General features: G+C 44.1%; 1 protein-coding gene across 2 annotated transcripts in view; it reads right to left on the bottom strand.

Annotated features, from left to right (window-relative positions):
- The window catches only part of CFAP70 (cilia and flagella associated protein 70), a 960,887-nt gene that overhangs the window by 51,900 nt on the left and 891,403 nt on the right, over positions 1-17,584 (bottom strand). For both annotated transcript variants that reach the window (XM_085628140.1, XM_085628139.1), the window contains exon 26: positions 5,207-5,254. In XM_085628140.1, the coding sequence (XP_085484266.1) occupies positions 5,207-5,254 (48 nt within the window). The remainder of the gene's footprint in view (positions 1-5,206; positions 5,255-17,584) is intronic.

Genomic DNA, 17,584 nt, shown 5'->3' with positions numbered 1-17,584 from the left:
TAGCTCCTTTAAGGAACATTTGATGGACCTCTAACCGAAGTAGACGGAGATGTTTTGATACCATGGCGTGAGGGGGCTTGGATGGTGGTGATTGGACAAACTCCAGGGTATGGCCGTTTTGAATGATGTTCAATACCCAATGGTCGGATGTTATTTGCTGCCAGCTGTGGAGGAAATATGAAACTCTGCCTCCCACTGATGACACAGAAGGAGAGGGGACAGTAGTCAGAGCCAGCGAGCCGCTATTGGCGCTTCGAGTTGTCTCTGCCCTGGTGACCTTGTCTATTTCTATTTAGGGGGTTTTATAAAGCGCTTGGTGACGCCCAGCGGCGTTTCCCCGCGCTTAAGAGCAGATACTTACTGGAACCTACCAGAGTGGAATACCCTACTGTTCAAATAGTGCAGTTTTAAGCTTGGCTCTAAAGATTGTTGTTCGAGCGAGAGAAAAAAGAAGAAGATTGATTCTGCCGTTGGTTATAATTCGGCTTGTAGGATTGTGACTGTGAACCATACGAGGAGTAGCGTTGTTGTTGGTAGGCTCCCCTATATGAAGAGTTACCTCTTCCCCTCGCTCCTCGGAATGGGAACTTGCGGTACTGCAGAGTCCCTAAGGATTTTGCTGTTTCCATATCCTTCTTAATGTCTTGGAGCGCACCATCTATGTGCTTTCCAAACAGCGCTTCCCCATCAAAAGGCAAATCCAAGATCTTATTCAGGACTTCTGGGCGAAACCAAGTGGCCCGCAACCAGCCCTATGGGCGAAGGACAGCCGCTCCAGCCAAGGATCGAATAGCAGTTGTTGCAATGTCCATTGCACAATCAATGATCTCTGCTGATGTTATTTCGCCCTCCTGGAGAATCCTCTTAGCTCTTTCTTTCCTTCTTCCGGCAACTGATCGAGATAGGGGGACAGGTCGCACCACATCTGGCGATCGTAACGTCCAAGTATAGCCAAAGAATTCGCTGCTCTGACCAGCCGGCTGGACGTAGAGGAAAATCTTTTGCCGACATTATCTAGACGCCTGCCCTCTTTATCTGGAGGGGTGGTAAGGGGAACTGAAGGATTTCTAGATTTCCTTTGAGCAGCCTGCGAGATGACAGAGTCTGGTTTAGGCTGGCTGGTCAAACATGCTGGGCTGCCCTCCGGAGCCTTATATTTTTTCTCCAGGCGAGGTAAAACTGGAATGACCGTGGCTAGATTTTGCATCGCCTTTAAGCCTTCCTCCCAAACATGGTCCACAATCGGAATTGACCTGACCAATCTCTTATAAGGTTACTTAAAGTCATAAAGGAAGCACTCATATTCCACTTTGGTCATGGGCAGGTCGAACCTTTTGGCGGCCATTTCCATTAAGTTATGGAAACCCCCTATATCCACAGGGGGGAATCAACAGGTGCCGGAGCAGGAGAAACTGGGTCTGGAATAACATAGTCATCCCACTCCTCATCTGGGTCCGGGATTGTGACATTGCCTTGGTCGTCATCAGAGGTATCCTCCTGGACGGGAGGCGCAACCGGAGGAACATCCTGCGCCTCCAGCATTGGCTGAGGCTGTGGCAATTGTGGGGCCACGGGACGACCAGGAGGAACAGTAGTAATCGGCATTCCTACTGGAACAGGAGGCTCTTTTGCAAATCTTTTCCTGTAATCCAAGAGCATAGCCTGTAAGTCCGTTAATAAGGAAGAAGGCATTTGGACCATCTACTGATGATAGTCTCGATGATATTGAGAGGGCGGACCATACTGTTCAAAATCCTCATACTCCCCTTCAGAATCCGTCTCCTAGCATTTGACATGAAGCTGAGAAGGGCTATTAGCATAGCCAAAAGGTCCTTCCTCCTCATCCGATTACTCTTCTTGGAGGAGAAGTGCAGGAGGTAAAGTAGTCACCCTCCTTGGCGAAGTCATCTCCGGTGTGATTTGAAGTTTTTTGAGCAAAATCGAAATTTTTTCTACCGTGGACGAAGAAAGAATCGTCGACGAAGAAATCACCGACGCAGTCGTCTTCGATGTCATCGATGTCGTTGACGTCTTCGTTGTCGTCGACGTTGTTGGCATCATCACACTCGTCGTCGACATCCTCGACGACGTCGTCATCGTCGACACCATCGTCGACGATACAAATATCACCGGCGTTGAACTTGTCGACACAGAGACCTGTGTCAGTCCCGGTGACGAGGAAACCACCGTCGACAAGCCCGTCGACGGGGTGAAAGATGAAGAAGACTGTACCTTAGGCTTTTTCATCGACGGAACAAAAGCTAGCCGGTGGTAGGGAAAATTCCGCGCTGAGAGATGAAGAATCACAATAATAAAATCTCCATCAAAATGCCACTGCTTCTGGTTTACCTTACAACGACCACCTCACATTGTAAATGTGGGGAACGCACCATAACAAAATTCAATAATAGGTAATCCGAGCACAGGCATATAAGTCAAAACAATAATTAAAGTCCAGATATCAATCTTGATTATATTCTTCTTTAGTTTATTTCAGGCTTGTTTATCCAGTGGTGTTTTTGCATTTCAAGCAAGTCTTCGAACCACACAAATTGCCAACATGTGTTTCGTCCAACAGACAATAAGTCATGGACTTCCTCAGGGCTAAAGACAAGATGAAATTATATCATTAATATAAATAGTTCTAATCTCAAGCCTTGCCATTAAGTAAGTAATGGTTAAAATACCCTGTGAGCTAAAAAGAAAATATAAAAGAAAAGATGTGAGGGTAGGGCAACCTTGTGTAAATGTGCTTTTTACTAGAAGAAAGCACACATTGTGAACCTGTTTTTCGACGATGGAATTGATGACGCCGTCGTCGACGAGTGAGTCTTTTTTTATGTTTTTACCTCAGAAGGCAACGATGATGGCTTTTTGAAGGTCTTTGAAGCCGCAGGGGGAGACGTTAGAGGAACAGAACTGGATTTTCTCCCAAGACTTACTCCTTTCGATAGTCCTTCTCTCTCCTTGGTGAGGAGATTCGACAGGACTAAGCCCTTCAGACCCATCAGAGTTCTTTTTCAAGGCCTTACCAGGGCATTTCTCAGAAGATGAAGGAGAAGATCTACCCCATTACAGACCTTCTGGAAGAGGTCGCAGAAGATGATTCGTCGCTGTCACTGGACACTGGCTCCTTTCTTGACTTTAGCTTCTGGAGCCAGGTCAAAAGCTGCCCTTCACGATCACGCAAAGTCTTGGTAGAAAAAGTGCGGCATATCTTACATTCTGCAGCCTTGTAGTCTGGGTACAGACAGTAAATACAGTCCATGTGTTTGTCTTCAATATATAACCTCTTCTTAGCACAGGTAGCACATGCTTTAAAGAGGGCCTTCTTCTCTTTATCTGACATCCTGAAGGAGTTGTTGAAGAAAAAACTGCTGAAAAAGCTGTAGAAACCAAGTTCTAGGAAAAAACTGAGCAGAGCTCAGTGGAGACTCCCTTGGACAACGTGCGGTAAAAAATCTGAGGTTCTGAGCTTCTCGCAGGAGGGTTCTAGGGGGTGAGGCTAATCTGATTGGTTGTCCTTTTTTTTGGGGTCTCTTTTACAAAAAGAGGTAGATAGGTTGCAAAATAGCAATGGGCCTAGGCCTAGGTTCTATTTTAGGGATGGTTTCTATTGCTATTTTATGTATACTGGGGACTCCCATTCCGACGATGATACAAGCATGGGAATCTATGAAAGTTCCAATACTGGTGTAATTTGTATATCTTGACTTTATTTTGAGCATTAATTCAACACCACAATCTAGCCTTTATTAATACATTTAAAATCTTTCTTCGAGCCTTGAGAAAGACTCAGGCCTGTGTGCCTACAGAGGTAAAGCTTGTGTTGGCTGTGAAATGTTCTTGTATCCCATTCTGTGATTGTTTTTGGGAACAATTGTCTGAACCTTGGGCACTGCAAATAACAGCATGTGATATTGAATACAGTGTTGTTTTATTCCTTTCTACTGGTAATGATCTGTCATTTTATAAGCATGGACACTGTTGAGATCCATTGTTTTCTATTTATGACTTGCATGGCCAAAATATATACTATATATATTTTTATTAAACTGCAATAGGCTTTTTTGTGTTCTGTTAAAAGTGTGTTAAAAGTAATGAAGGTGATAAGATTTATGCTGCATTACACTCTTTGACCTGAGCGTCAGCACCGCATGTTTCTTTTGATTTAACAATTTATAGGATTAAGGGCATCCCTCTGGTACTACTGGGCTGCAACACCACAAATTAGTAACCACACAAATTGGCCTATTACAAGGCATTCTAGAATTAGGGGCCCTCTTCTTTCCTTAATGGCGTGATAGTGTGACAGATGTGCCCATGAACCAAACTACAGCATCTGCAGAAAGAATCCGAGCCACACTTCAGGATCTGCTTTAAAACATCAAAGCTATCAATGCCCAAGGTGGGAAAGGGATTCTTCATATGTTCTGGTAGCATTACAAGTGCCTATTTTGCCAATTGCCACAAACCTTGGACAGAGAGGTCCAATAGATTTGAAGGCAGGTTGTGAAATGTCTGTTAAAATGTTAAACCTTGGCTCCTCAGGAGGTAAGATCAGCTCTGAGGCCATGACAGTCTAACGTACTACTGTGGTAATGGGCAACACTTCCTCCGTAGAAGGGCCAGAGGTGTAAGGGATGTCACCCTTCTAGTGAGGTATCCTGACCACTGATATTTGTATGTCAAGATATAGGCCAGCCTCTTAGTAATTAAAAGAAAGCAGATTGTTAGAGTTATGATCTTCAGCACAATCATAATTCTTATTTGAATAAATGAAGAAAGAATAGCATAATCTTCGCCTCTGTCTTTAATAGAATTGAAACTTTTCATTATGGTAGGTAGGTGATGTTTCATTCACCCCCATAAATAACAGAAGGTAACTGTCACTAATATCCTTATAACAGGACTTCTCACAAAGGTTGAAAATTTGAGATTTTGTGCTACACCTTTAGTATTAAATCTCATGAAGTGAGTGTGGGAATACTCACACCATTAGATGATGGAAAAGGTCCCCTCTAACTCAAGGGGTTCAACTTTATTTATTAATAGGCACAATAGCCAAGGATAAACAGAACAAAATATTGCTAACAAAATATTTCTCAACTTTCACAACAGTTCACCTTATGATTGCAGTATGGCAATGGCACAAAGAGATATTGTAAAGCACATTCAGGAAAGTGATGGTGCACTACGCACTCACCTTCATCATGTATTTGTAGGACTGCTCCGCTTCCACCTGCCTTCCAGTCTTGAAAAAAGTTGTAAAGAAAGAAAAGTAAAATATCAGCCACGGAAAATTGAGTGCCCATGCTCTTACAATCCCCGATTTTTACTTTACACTATGCTTCTTCAATTTAAACATGGGCTTTCTGCCTGAGCATCTCTTTGTCATTATACTTTTCTACTAAATAGATTCAGTGCCTCCCTTCTAAAGTCTATCTATCCAGGGACAAAAGGAAAATTCAGTATACCTTTACATGTCTCCCATTCTTTTCATCATTCACAAGTCGAAAAATGGAAACTAACCAGCTCTGGAATGGCCACTTTACCACATGAGGGACAGGGGCAGTAATCTTTCCTTAAGTGACTCACCCAACAAGCCAGAAACATGTCTGAGATTGCTTATGTTTCCCTGCAGAGGTGACATGATTTAGGAGGTTCTAACTGCACTGTCCTTTTGTGGCGGTCCACGATTTATTTGCTACTGTTAATACCTGTATCTTGTGCACAGGATGGACTGGGCCGTGGCCAAGAGTAATTACCAGTGATGGTGAATAATTTAAGCACCAATCACCTTTTTGTATTTTTCATTAAGATTCCATGACAGCTACACTATGATCTGGGTAGGAATGCTGTCACTGATCACTTACCAAAGGTAACTATAATAGAAGTAATTGAGTACATTACTGTATTATCCAGAGATATTAAGAAATACCCAAAGGGGAAAGTGACTGGGAGGTAGAGAGAACGATACTGGTGTTTGCTCCCTCTTGTGCACCTTTCAGTACTTCAAATTGCAACTCTCACCTTCAAAGATGGAAACGCAAGATGGCACACCTGTTGTCGGAAATGGTGATTGTGGAAAGTTCATAGGGGGAAGTTTTTACTTACATCTTCATTTGCACCCACACCACATTTGCCAAAAGAGTGCCAGCTATACTGCACTCACCCTAAACCACACCATCCTACACCTTGGAACCTTTACTATACAGTTAGCTTAAATACACTGCACCCTCATGAACACAACATTGCATGAATCATATCTTAGCTATTTGTTTGGATGACAATACTGTCTAGAAAACAATGAATTAGGAGGAGGTTTGGTAAACAAACCACCACTAAACTGAAAAAAACAGCACATCCTTCAGCTTATCAATTAATACACATAACCCACTAGAAACAAGTGTAGCAGCTACAAACTCGTTTCACATTCACATAAACCAACACAAACCATTAATAAACGAGTTAAATCTCCACTAACCACACACAGACAATCGATGGAAATCCCAGAACCATATGAAAAGGGTACCCATAATAAAAAAGTGATATGGTGTCATACTCATAACAGAAAAAGCTATACAAATGTAATGGATGAGTTCAGCACAGCTGAAGCATGTCTAGGGCTACTTGTATTCACATGTATAGGGGATGTGGCCTTTTATTTCAAGCTATAGCAGCATTTGGTCCACAGCTGATCTGCATATCGTTCGTCCCTGAGGAGCAGCAGAGAGGCAAAAAAGAAAATGAGGGGCTGGAAAGTGCTGGCTCGTCAGGCAGATATACATGAGGAGCCACAGTAATACAGAGAACAGCACTTTTAAGGGAATGGTGCAAGAATCAGAGATAATTTTGTACCCCCCTAGAAAAATAGGGAGAAAAGGACAGCAGCAAATGTTACAACCAGAATGTGCCAGCAAGGCACCAGGCCTGTGCATCTGTGTAAAAGGTTGGAAAAGTCATCCTTGCAAAAGAAAGAGTCCTGTCTTTGAAAAATCTACCAAACAAAGCAAGGTAATGGAACATATCAATCCGCATGAAAAGTTAAAACACATGCAGAATCATTGTATTTATTGTGTATAAATACATAAAGATTAGAAACAGTGTAACATGAGATTTCACGACAGCAATAGGAGACAGAGTGAGTTTGGGGAATAGGGTGTTTGGTCTTCCTTTTTAGTTTGACGTGCCCCATTACCTCTTTCCATTTAATGGAAAATTAGACTTGTGATGAGTCCGCCGATGCTGGGACTTCTAAAATGGCGGCGACCGTGACCCAACCAGGAAGTGAAGTTGGCATGCTAGTGGTTGGGGCACGCTCTGGCGAAGACACGAAGGGCGAGGAGGGCAGAAAAGAAACGCCAAGAAAACACACAAGTGTTCTACGACCGGAGAGGAGACGAAGAATCACAGCGAGAGAGGACCTGGTCGAGGAGCAGCAGAGAGGAGGAGAAGAGCGGTATTGAGGAGAAAATGGCCCCAGAAGAACCAGAGGAGGAGGAGACGATTGAAAACAATAAGGGACGCTTCCAGAGCACTGTGCTCGAGATCGGTACTCCTGAGGGGACTAAGGAGGCTGGATCTCCCATCCCACGGCCCCGGAGGGACGTGGATACAGGCAAGTGCCAGTTGCATGTTTCTTTTCTTTAAAGAGCTGGTGGGCAGGACTAAGGAAAGCACCCAGCTAAACACTCAAATCCCTCACCTAGGCACCACACTGTTAGGGCACTGGTGAAGGCATGCACAACCCCCCCCCCCATTAAGCATCAAAGGCCAGTGGTCTAAAACTTTTTTTTTTCTTTCTCTTCCTCCCTTTGTGGCGTCTCGTCTCCCCACTGGAGAAGTACCATCTCCTCCCCCCCCCCCCACCCCCGAGGAACCCGAGAAGGACAACCCTGGACTAACTGGGACATTAGTGCGATAACTTTTGTGTTTGGAAGAACCATTTGTGCATCTCTTGCCCTCTATCTGCAATAAACAGAGTTCCAAAGATCGCTCTAGCCTACGGCTGTCTACATTTGAGGGGTTCTCGGGACACCTGCACCCACCACGTTTTCACAGTGGTGTCAGAAGTGGGATCTAGCCATGATGACCCAACCCATCACAATGGAGTCAATGCTAACCCACTTGGCAGAAGGCCAACACCATTTACATTTAGTCTTGGAACAACCGACCAAGCAAGCAAACAAAGACCGAGAGTCACTGCATTCGGCCATTAAAGACCAGTCCTCCGTCTTAACCACAAACCAGCAGGTGCAGGACACCGCAATACTGCATCCAACCGATGCCATTGCAAGTGCAAAAGTACATCCCAACGTGCCTGGCTCTGTCCTTCAAAAGTTCCAGACAGGTGACGACCCGGATTACTTCTTTGTGAATTTCAAAAGGGTAACCTCCACTGCCTCTTGGCCACCGGAGAGGTGGGGACAATTTATAGCACCCCTGTTGTCAGGTGAGCTACAAGCCGCCTATCAAGCAGCCAATCCAGCAGGCACAACTAGTTATCAGGAGATTAAGAAAGCTATTCTTGAACACCTAGGGTGCAATCAGGAGTATTATAGAAACAGCTTTAGGAAGAAAAAATGGACAATAGGAGACAACCCTCAAGCCTTATATTTCCGTATAAGGGATCTAGGGAGCCGCTGGTTGCAACCTTCATTATCTTCCAGGGACAAAATAACTGAGAAAATATACTTGAAACAATATCTTGAAGCCCTCCCATTTAACACCAGATCTTGGATTAAACAGCATCCTAACCTAACAGTTACAATGGCAGTAGATATGGCCTGTGCATATCACCAGTCCCCAGAGTTTAAGGCACCAACACATCGAGCCCCTGTAGGCCCACCCAAACCACCAAATAGGCCAACCCCTACCCCGGTAGAGAACACGAGTACCGCCTTTCCAAAACCTAACCCCAAGCCTAGCCCTCTTGTTAGTCCTATGTCAACCCCACAGTGTTTCCACTGCGCAGAGTGGGGACACATAGCCCGTCATTGTGCCACCCGTGTTCCTCCCTCAGAACCCATGGCAGTCGCATACACCCGTGGGCGGGTGTTGATGACAGGAGAACACTCTAAGGCGTACAGGAAGAGGATACACATAAACGGGAAGCAGGTGGTAGCTTTGTTAGACACTGGCTGTCACCATACTGTTGTCACCAAAGATCTGATGTCTGAGTTTCAGATCAGTGAAGGCGAATACATCCAGGTTACATGTGTACATGGGGAAAAGAAGCTTTATCCCCTAGCTGAAGTACTATTACAGATTGATGGAGAACCCCAACTGAGAAAAGTAGGAGTAATCCACTCGCTCCCAGAAACAGTTCTGTTAGGAACTGATCTCCCTAATTTTCATGAGTACATAAAGCCCATGAAGCCCCCGACATCCTTGGCAAACTGTTTAGAGACTGCTCCTTTCTATACAGAGGACCTAGGGAAGTCTAGCAACAAAAAAGAAAAACAAGCAGGGAAAAATGTGAAGAGAGGGAATCGTATAACATGGCATCTCGCACTATACATTCTCCTGTCCTTGCTTCCTCAGACGAGATACAAGCACCCACACAGAGTTTTCTTGCAGCCCAGAAGGACGATTCCACGTTACAACACGCTTGGGAACGGATCCAAGAGGACAATCCTGATAAGGTAGGCCCCTATTTTTGTTTAAGGTCTTATATATAGAGTATCCCGAGAAAACAACAAGGTTAAAGAACAGTTGTTGGTTCCTATAGCATTTCAGGAACAGGCCTTGTACCTGGCTTATAGTCTAGCAGGGCCGGGACATTATGGGAAAAAACATACGCTTAGGTATCTTTTAGACCACTTCTATTGGCCAGGCGTATATCAAGAAGTGGCTAGATACTGTGCCTCTTGTAATAGATGTCAATTAATCAACACCCCTGTTCTTCCACGGGCTCCCCTACAACCCCTCCCTATCATAGATGTACCTTTCCGAAGAAAGGGAATGGATCTAGTGGGACCCCCTATTCCTTCTGCCCGAGGCCATCAATATATCCTCGTATTGGGGGACTATGCCACCAGATATCCTAAGGCATTCCCATTGACCACGGCTAATATCACTGCAATAGCCCAGGCCATGATCGCTTTTTTCTCTCGGGTGGGGTTTCCCCATGAGCTACTTACTGACCAGGGTACACAGTTCATGTCTAAGTTAATGAGACAGGTATGTGAGTTACTAGGAGTAAAACAGATAAGTACATCAGTATACCACCCTCAGACAGACGGGTTGGTCGAGAGGTATAATAAAACCATAAAAACAATGTTGAAGAAGAGTATAAATAAGACGGGAAGGGATTGAGACAGGCAACTACCTCTCGTATTGTTCGCCATTAGGACACATGAGCAAAAGTCCATGGGTTTCTCTCCCTTTGAGTTACTGTTTGAACGGAAACCCCGTACACTCCTGGACATAGCTGTAGAGCAATAGACTGAGGAAGAAGATGAGGGAAAGCCCTTGTTACAGTACAGTAGCTCCCTGAAGGAGACCTTGTCGACACTCTGGGAAGAAGTCCATTCCAATATGGAAAAGACCCAGGCCCACCAAAAGCAGTTATATGATTGAAGCAGTAAACTAAGGGAATTCACGGTAGGGCACCAGGTGCTGATACTCTTGCCCACAACTGAAAATAAGTTATTGGCCACTTGACAGGGACCCTATCCAGTACTAGAGAAGGTCACCCCAGTCCTGTATCGGGTAGCTGTACCAGATAAAAATAGGTTAGGACAGATATACCACATCAATTTGTTAAAAGCCTGGGATGGTCCATTGCCAGTGTCGCTATGTAGGTCACTGCCCATACACCATGTGACGGTAGATAAACCTTTGGAAATATCCCTGTCTCCAGAACTCCCCATAGAGACAACCCCCCCACCCCCTCCAGCTACGGAAACAAATAACAAAAGAGCAGAAAACAGAACTACAAACCCTATGTGCCTCCTTCTCAGATGTAATATCCGGGGTACCAGGGAGAACGGATCTGGTTGAGCATGACATTATTACTACAAACTCGAGGCCGATCAAGCTAAGACCTTATCGCATCCCAGCTCCCAGAAGGCAAGCAGTAGAACACAAAATCAAGGCTATGTTGGAGGCAGAGATCATAGAGCCGTCACGCAGTGCATGGTCCTCCCCAGTGGTCCTGGTACCCAAGCCCGATGGAAGCATTAGATTTTGTATAGATTTCGGCCAATTGAATGCGATATCAAAATTCGATGCCTATCCCATGCCCCGAGTGGATGAACTTATAGAACACCTTGGTGATGCCAGGATCATACCACTATAGACCTCACAAAGGGATATTGGCAGATTCCACTATCTCCCGCTGCCCGAGAAAAGACGTCCTTCTCTACTCCCTTTGGGTGGTTTCATTTCAAGGAACTCCCCTTCGGCCTTCATGGCGCCTCAGCCACATTTTAGAGACTGATGGACATTATTCTTTCCTCCCACCATTCATACACTGTCGCCTACTTAGACGATATTGTCATACACAGCCCAAACTGAGAAACACACATGCTTCATCTAAAGGAAGTCCTTCAAATCCTACAATAAGCAGATCTCACTCTCAACCCAAAGAAAACAACATTTGGTACGGATCACATTGAATATCTAGGTTATGACATCCAGGCAGGGAAAATTAAACCCCAAATAAACAAACTGGAAGCAATCACAAAAATCCCTCGTCCCGAAACCCGAAAATACGTCAGTTCCTTTCTAAGCCTAGTAGGATATTATCCATGATTCATACCCAACTTCTCCACCATAGCAAGTCCCCTCACTGTTCTACTCACCAAGTCACATGCAAATAGGCACTTCAGCTGGTCAGAGACCCAAGGACAGAGCTTTCAGAAGCTAAAGGATTCCCTATGTAATGCCCTGTCCTATTGTGTCCTGATTTCCAGAAAACCTTCGTCTTACAAACCGATGCCTCAGGACAGGGTCTAGGGACTCTTTTATCACAACCTGATAGCTCTGGAGATCTCCGACCCATTCTTTACCTCAGCAGAAAATTATTTCCCAGAGAAACAATGTATGCAAAGATTGAAAAAGAATGTCTGGCCATTAACTGGGCTGTGGAAGCTCTTCAATATTACCTCTTCGGTCGACATTTTCTTCTGCTTACAGACCACGCACCACTTACCTGGCTGTCTCTCAATAAAGACTCTAACCTAAAAGTCCTTAGTTGGTTTCTTGCCTTACAGCCTTTCACCTTCAACGACATGCACGTCTCGGGGAAGATGCAAACCAACGTAGACTTTCTGTCTCAGTTCCCCGTCTCTGAATGGCCCACCTGTCCATTCTCAGGGGGAAGGCAATGTGATGAGTCCGCCGATCCCGGGACTTCTAAAATAGCGGCGACCGTGACCCAACCAGGAAGTGAAGTTAGCGTACTAGTGGTTGGGGCACGCTCTGGCGAAGACGCGACGGGCGAGGAGGGCAAAAAAGAAATGCCGCAAAATCACACAGGTGTTCGACGGGAGCAGAGAGGAGACAAATAACCACAGCATGAGAGAACCTGGTCGAGGAGCAGCAGGGGAAGCAGAGAGGAGGAGAAGAGTGGTATTGAGGAGAAAATGGCCCCAGAAGAGCCAGAGGAGGAGGAGACGATCGAAAACCACGAGGGACGTTGGTCTTTGCTGTGGAGGAGCTGGCATTGCTGGTATTGCTCTACAGTGCTGTGCCATGTAGATCATTTCAGAGGCAGCTAATATGTCTAAAGATCTGTGCCTCTCTTTGGACACTTACACTCTCTGTTGCATGGTTCATTTTTTATTACCATTGAGGGGCTTAGCCAAAATCGTCTGCTGATAACGCTTTTGCAGGTGGATATGCTTTGTAACCACAGATTAATTGCCAGACTGAATCCGGAGGTTTTTACAGCAGTGCTCCAGCGTGCTGCTAGGTGGGGTCTTGCAGCTCCAAATTGGCCTAATTTGGCCCTGAAAGTGAGGGAATGGGGCAGCATATAAGCACCATGCCTGTGAGCCTGATGTCAGTTTCTTGGATGACTCTTCTGAATCCTCAGATGTGAAGCACAAAAAAATTGGAAGCACCAGTGTGCAGATCCCTAATTTGAGACGTTATTACAATGGTAAAAAGAGACCACTTCACAGAATGGGAAGGTGAGAGGGCAGTGAGCAATGTGTGGTTAGACCGAGTATCCACCAGAAAGTGCGCTACTGAAGATAAGTAAATTGTTCTTGTAGTGGATACTATAAAACACAGATTCCTCATCTTTAGCATAGATACCAAAGCAGTGCCTCTACAGGTTGAGGGTCTGTGGAGTGGGCTAAGACCAAAATGTATGCAGGACCAAACGGGCATAATGCCCTTCCTGTCAGACCTGGCTGTCAAGACAATAGTGCTTCATGAATGTGTGCACAGTGGCTCATATCGCTGGCTGCCAGATGTCCACTACAGGCTTGCCACAGTTCAAACGCAGTGGTGGCAGCCTTGACTGTGTTGGAATGGAGTCTCAGGCTTTCGGGAGGCTGCTTTTTGGCCAGTGCATTGCAGATATTAATGCAGAGGTCTATCCACCTTGACAGAGTCCTTTTCTGCACCACCTTACCTTTCTGAGCCCCAGAGAACCCAACAAAAGCTAATCGTCCACTTGGAGGTCTGCGGTGCCATCGATGTAAAAGCTCAAATCTCTTTTGGGGTCCAGATGCTGGAGTCACTTCTCTTTTGAGGGGTGAGGTGGGGCAAAGAAAGCTGGAAGGGTGCTGGATTGCCCAATGAGAAAAAAAAGGAAACAAGGCTGGCCCTCTACACCAGTCAGTTTGTCTGGGAAAAAGATGGTCTAGGGGGCCTGAAAGGAGACAGCCAACAGATTTCCTTGGTGTGAGGCCCACTGAGACTTCATATCCCACCGCAGAGCCTGCATATGCCACCTGGTGAAGCAGACAAGCAGAATGCATGAGGCCAGCAGGCAAAGAAGCCTCAGAGCTGATCCCACCCAGATCCTGTACCAAGACCAAAACACTGGGATCATAGTCTGAATGTCCTGGACTTGTTGGGGAGGAGGAAAGGCTATGAACGGCACTGCAGAGCCCAGGATCTGCAATTGAAGGCACAAAATAAAGGGGCTGACATCACCAAGGATGGGCGGCGCATGTATGTGACTCCATTCTGTCACTTCCAGGGTGGAATGAGGCCAACAGGGAGTCGCACAACACCAACAAGCAGTGCACAAGAGTACTGCTGTGAAAATGTCTAGATCTAGTCTGGTGAATATTCCATTAGTGAGGAATCAGTAGTTAAAAGTATCCATCCAAAATATTGATTGGCCACGATGATGGCCACAATGATTAACCAGAAGGCAACGATGCAGAAGCAAAAATATTTGTCACAACAGCAAAATATTGAGGAAAGGCATTATGCTTCCTCACTGATTTAGTAGAGTATACCACAATCTACCAGTGGATGTTTGGTCAATGTAAGGGTCTCTTCCCTTAGCATATAGGCTGCATTTCTGTAATGTTGATTTGGAAATAGAGTCTCCTAAATGTCCAAATTGAGAATTTATATGATTCAGCAAGTGTCAGAAAATGAGACTCAACCTTGAAAATACATCATAAACCACATGGTAATATAGAAAAAATACACAGTAATCAGTAAATATATTTTTAAAAACATATTTGTAGACATTGCACGGATATTCTGAAGAGGGGAAGTCCTAAGGTTCAATGGTTCACTCTAGAATGCTGCTTCTCTTTTTTCATCTTGGTGCACTAGGTGCAACTTTAAGTCAAAGTGCCTTAGCTTCTGTGAAATACTCAGCATCCAAAGAGTTATATGATCTCTACTGAATGTTAGGATAGCCAGGGCCTCTAGACATAGGTGGCTCTACGCAGCTGTGCTTACCTGTGGGTACCCCCAGCTGGTAGTTGCAGAGCTATCAATGGTGCAGCCAGAGCAGTGGTACTGGGACGCAGGGTTGGTGTGGCCCAAAACTACACCCACTGCTGCTGCACTACAATAGCTGCTGTCATTGTGCTGTATTGTGTGTGTTGTATGTGTAATCTGACGACAGCCATGTGGCCTGTCATGCAATTATAAAATCAGTGGGCTCAGCATATACTATTCAGTGGCCAAGCCTTGGCCGAGCCTTGGTATAACACAAGTATTAGAATAACATGATATGAATACAAGGTGCTGTGCAAATGGACCAATTAACCAGTGGGCCTCTGTTTAAATATTGCTATTTGACCAGTACCAGTTCTTGCATGGGAAACATATATATATATGAAATTGATGTCTTGGAGACTAATTAAGTGGGAGAATGTGTGGAAATGACAGAAGGAGCAATAATTTGAAATGAACATTGAAATGATATCAGTAGAACGGACTGTTTACGGGTGCAAAAAGATAAGAGCAATGCATTGTGGTTATTGTGGTCCAGAACGAAAGGATGCAGAAAAAAGAATATTAACTTTTTGATGCCAACTAATGGCGAGTATTGAAGGACATTTGGCACTAATATAATCGACTAATGACCATGATATCCGAGCTAATCACTACTTTAAGTGTAAATATTCCCTTTAAACATTGTGAAAACGTCCGTAGTCCATCATCTATGTCTAAAGACTTGAACTTTAAAAAGCAAGCAACTGCTCACATCAGGTGTCGCATATGATTAAGGCTCAGTCAGAGTTGAAACGCGTTATGCTTGTAAGAACTCTCTATCAATAAAGAAGATTTGCTACTCAACCGGCTGGTGAGCACGTTTTACCTCTGTAAATCGGAGGTTTTGCCTGTGGATATATATATATATATATATATATATATATATATATATATATATATATATATATATATATATATATATATATATATATTATCTACTGGCGGTCGCCAGTAGATAGTTATAGTTAGGACCGTGTTTCCATAGGAAATCCGCAACATTCTATTTGGAATAACTTTGGCGCCGATTGACGAATCCTCGCGAAATTTTCAAAATAGGTGGGGCGCTCCGCTCTGCTCCTGCCCTGAAAGTCTCGGGGGGATTCGTCAAGCGGGGGCTGAGAAAAAGGGGGGGTCCCAAAACGTGTTTTCCCCATGCATTTTTCCATAGCACCTTTAGTCCAAGCTACAGCCCGAACGGCTGAACAGAATTACTTGAAATTTGGAATTGAGGTAGTCCACAGGTCAGGGATGTGCCTTTTGCAGGTCTGGTGTAAATCTGTTCAGTATTTCCTGAGAAAATAGCATTTAAATCAATATATATATCTATAAGCGCGCTCCGAGCGCGTACGGTAAGCTAATGACGTCATCAATGTGATATATTACCACATCTTCTCACACCCTTATAAAACCTTTGATATACTAACTCAAAATTACAGAGTTCCATTCTCATATCCATAAAAAATGCAATACCAATAACTGCATACCCACATATTAACTTTTAGGTCTTCATACACCTCCACACACTCACCCGCAAAGTCACTCATAGTTACAGTCACTCCATAAAAAAGTATCATATGAATTTATACACACACCTATATAGACACTCACACACTACCAAACATCCATAGAGGTACTCTCACACCTAGTCATTCATACAAATAATCACACTGCCATTTACTCACCTATGAAGTTATGCACACTCAAGTTCCCTTGCTCACAAAAATAGTATCACATTTTTATGCTCTATTAGAATCATTGACAAAAGCACACACTCATCCATACAGTCACTGTCACAATCACACATTCTCACATCTAGCCACTTATATACTCTTACACACATATATACTGCCTTTCACATATGTAGTTAGTCACAAATGTACCACTGAGATATACATTCAATCCCTAACACACCCATACATACACTCGCTCAACCATACAGTCCATCACAGATGCACTCTTAAAACCATGCACCCATATAATCACCCACTCACACATTTATGCACAGAGTCACACACAGCCTACCCACACTAACACTCAGGCACCCATACAGATACTCAGACAACCAATCGATAACCCATATAGACACTCATATAGCTATTCACAAAACCATGCAGCCACTTATACACCAACATACAGAAACATACAGACATTCACACAGATTAGTCACTAGTCTGCAGTGAGATACATTTAATGACTCACTTATAGAGTCAGTTACGCACCAAAGAAAATAATCTATTTACACACTTGTACAGCCACTCATTCTTCAACAGGCCTTTCCCTATATATATTACACATATTAAAATTGTTCAGAAACACATACTCAATGGATGATGACATCAGTGATGTCATCAGTGATGTCATTTGAGATGTCATCAGTGATGTCATGAGTGATGTCACTGACCATGTCATGAGTGATGTAATATGTGACGTCATCAGCAGTGGATTGCGGGTGCGCGAGTTATAGTTAGCTGAACTAACTATAACGGGGGAATTTCAATGGTTTTTTACGAGAGAAATGTCCAGCTAACTATAACGTGTGTGAAACCTATGGTTTTTTCAGTGAATTTGCAAGGTTTTTTAAATGCTAATTCCTAACTATAACGTGTGTGAAACCTATGGTTTTTTCAGTGAATACATATATATATATATATATATA

This window comes from Triturus cristatus, chromosome 10 (assembly GCF_964204655.1).
Source record: "Triturus cristatus chromosome 10, aTriCri1.1, whole genome shotgun sequence".
In the NCBI taxonomy this organism is placed as follows: Eukaryota; Metazoa; Chordata; class Amphibia; order Caudata; family Salamandridae; genus Triturus; species Triturus cristatus.
Note: the sequence above shows the minus strand (reverse complement) of the source record. Positions and strands in the feature narration are given on the sequence as shown.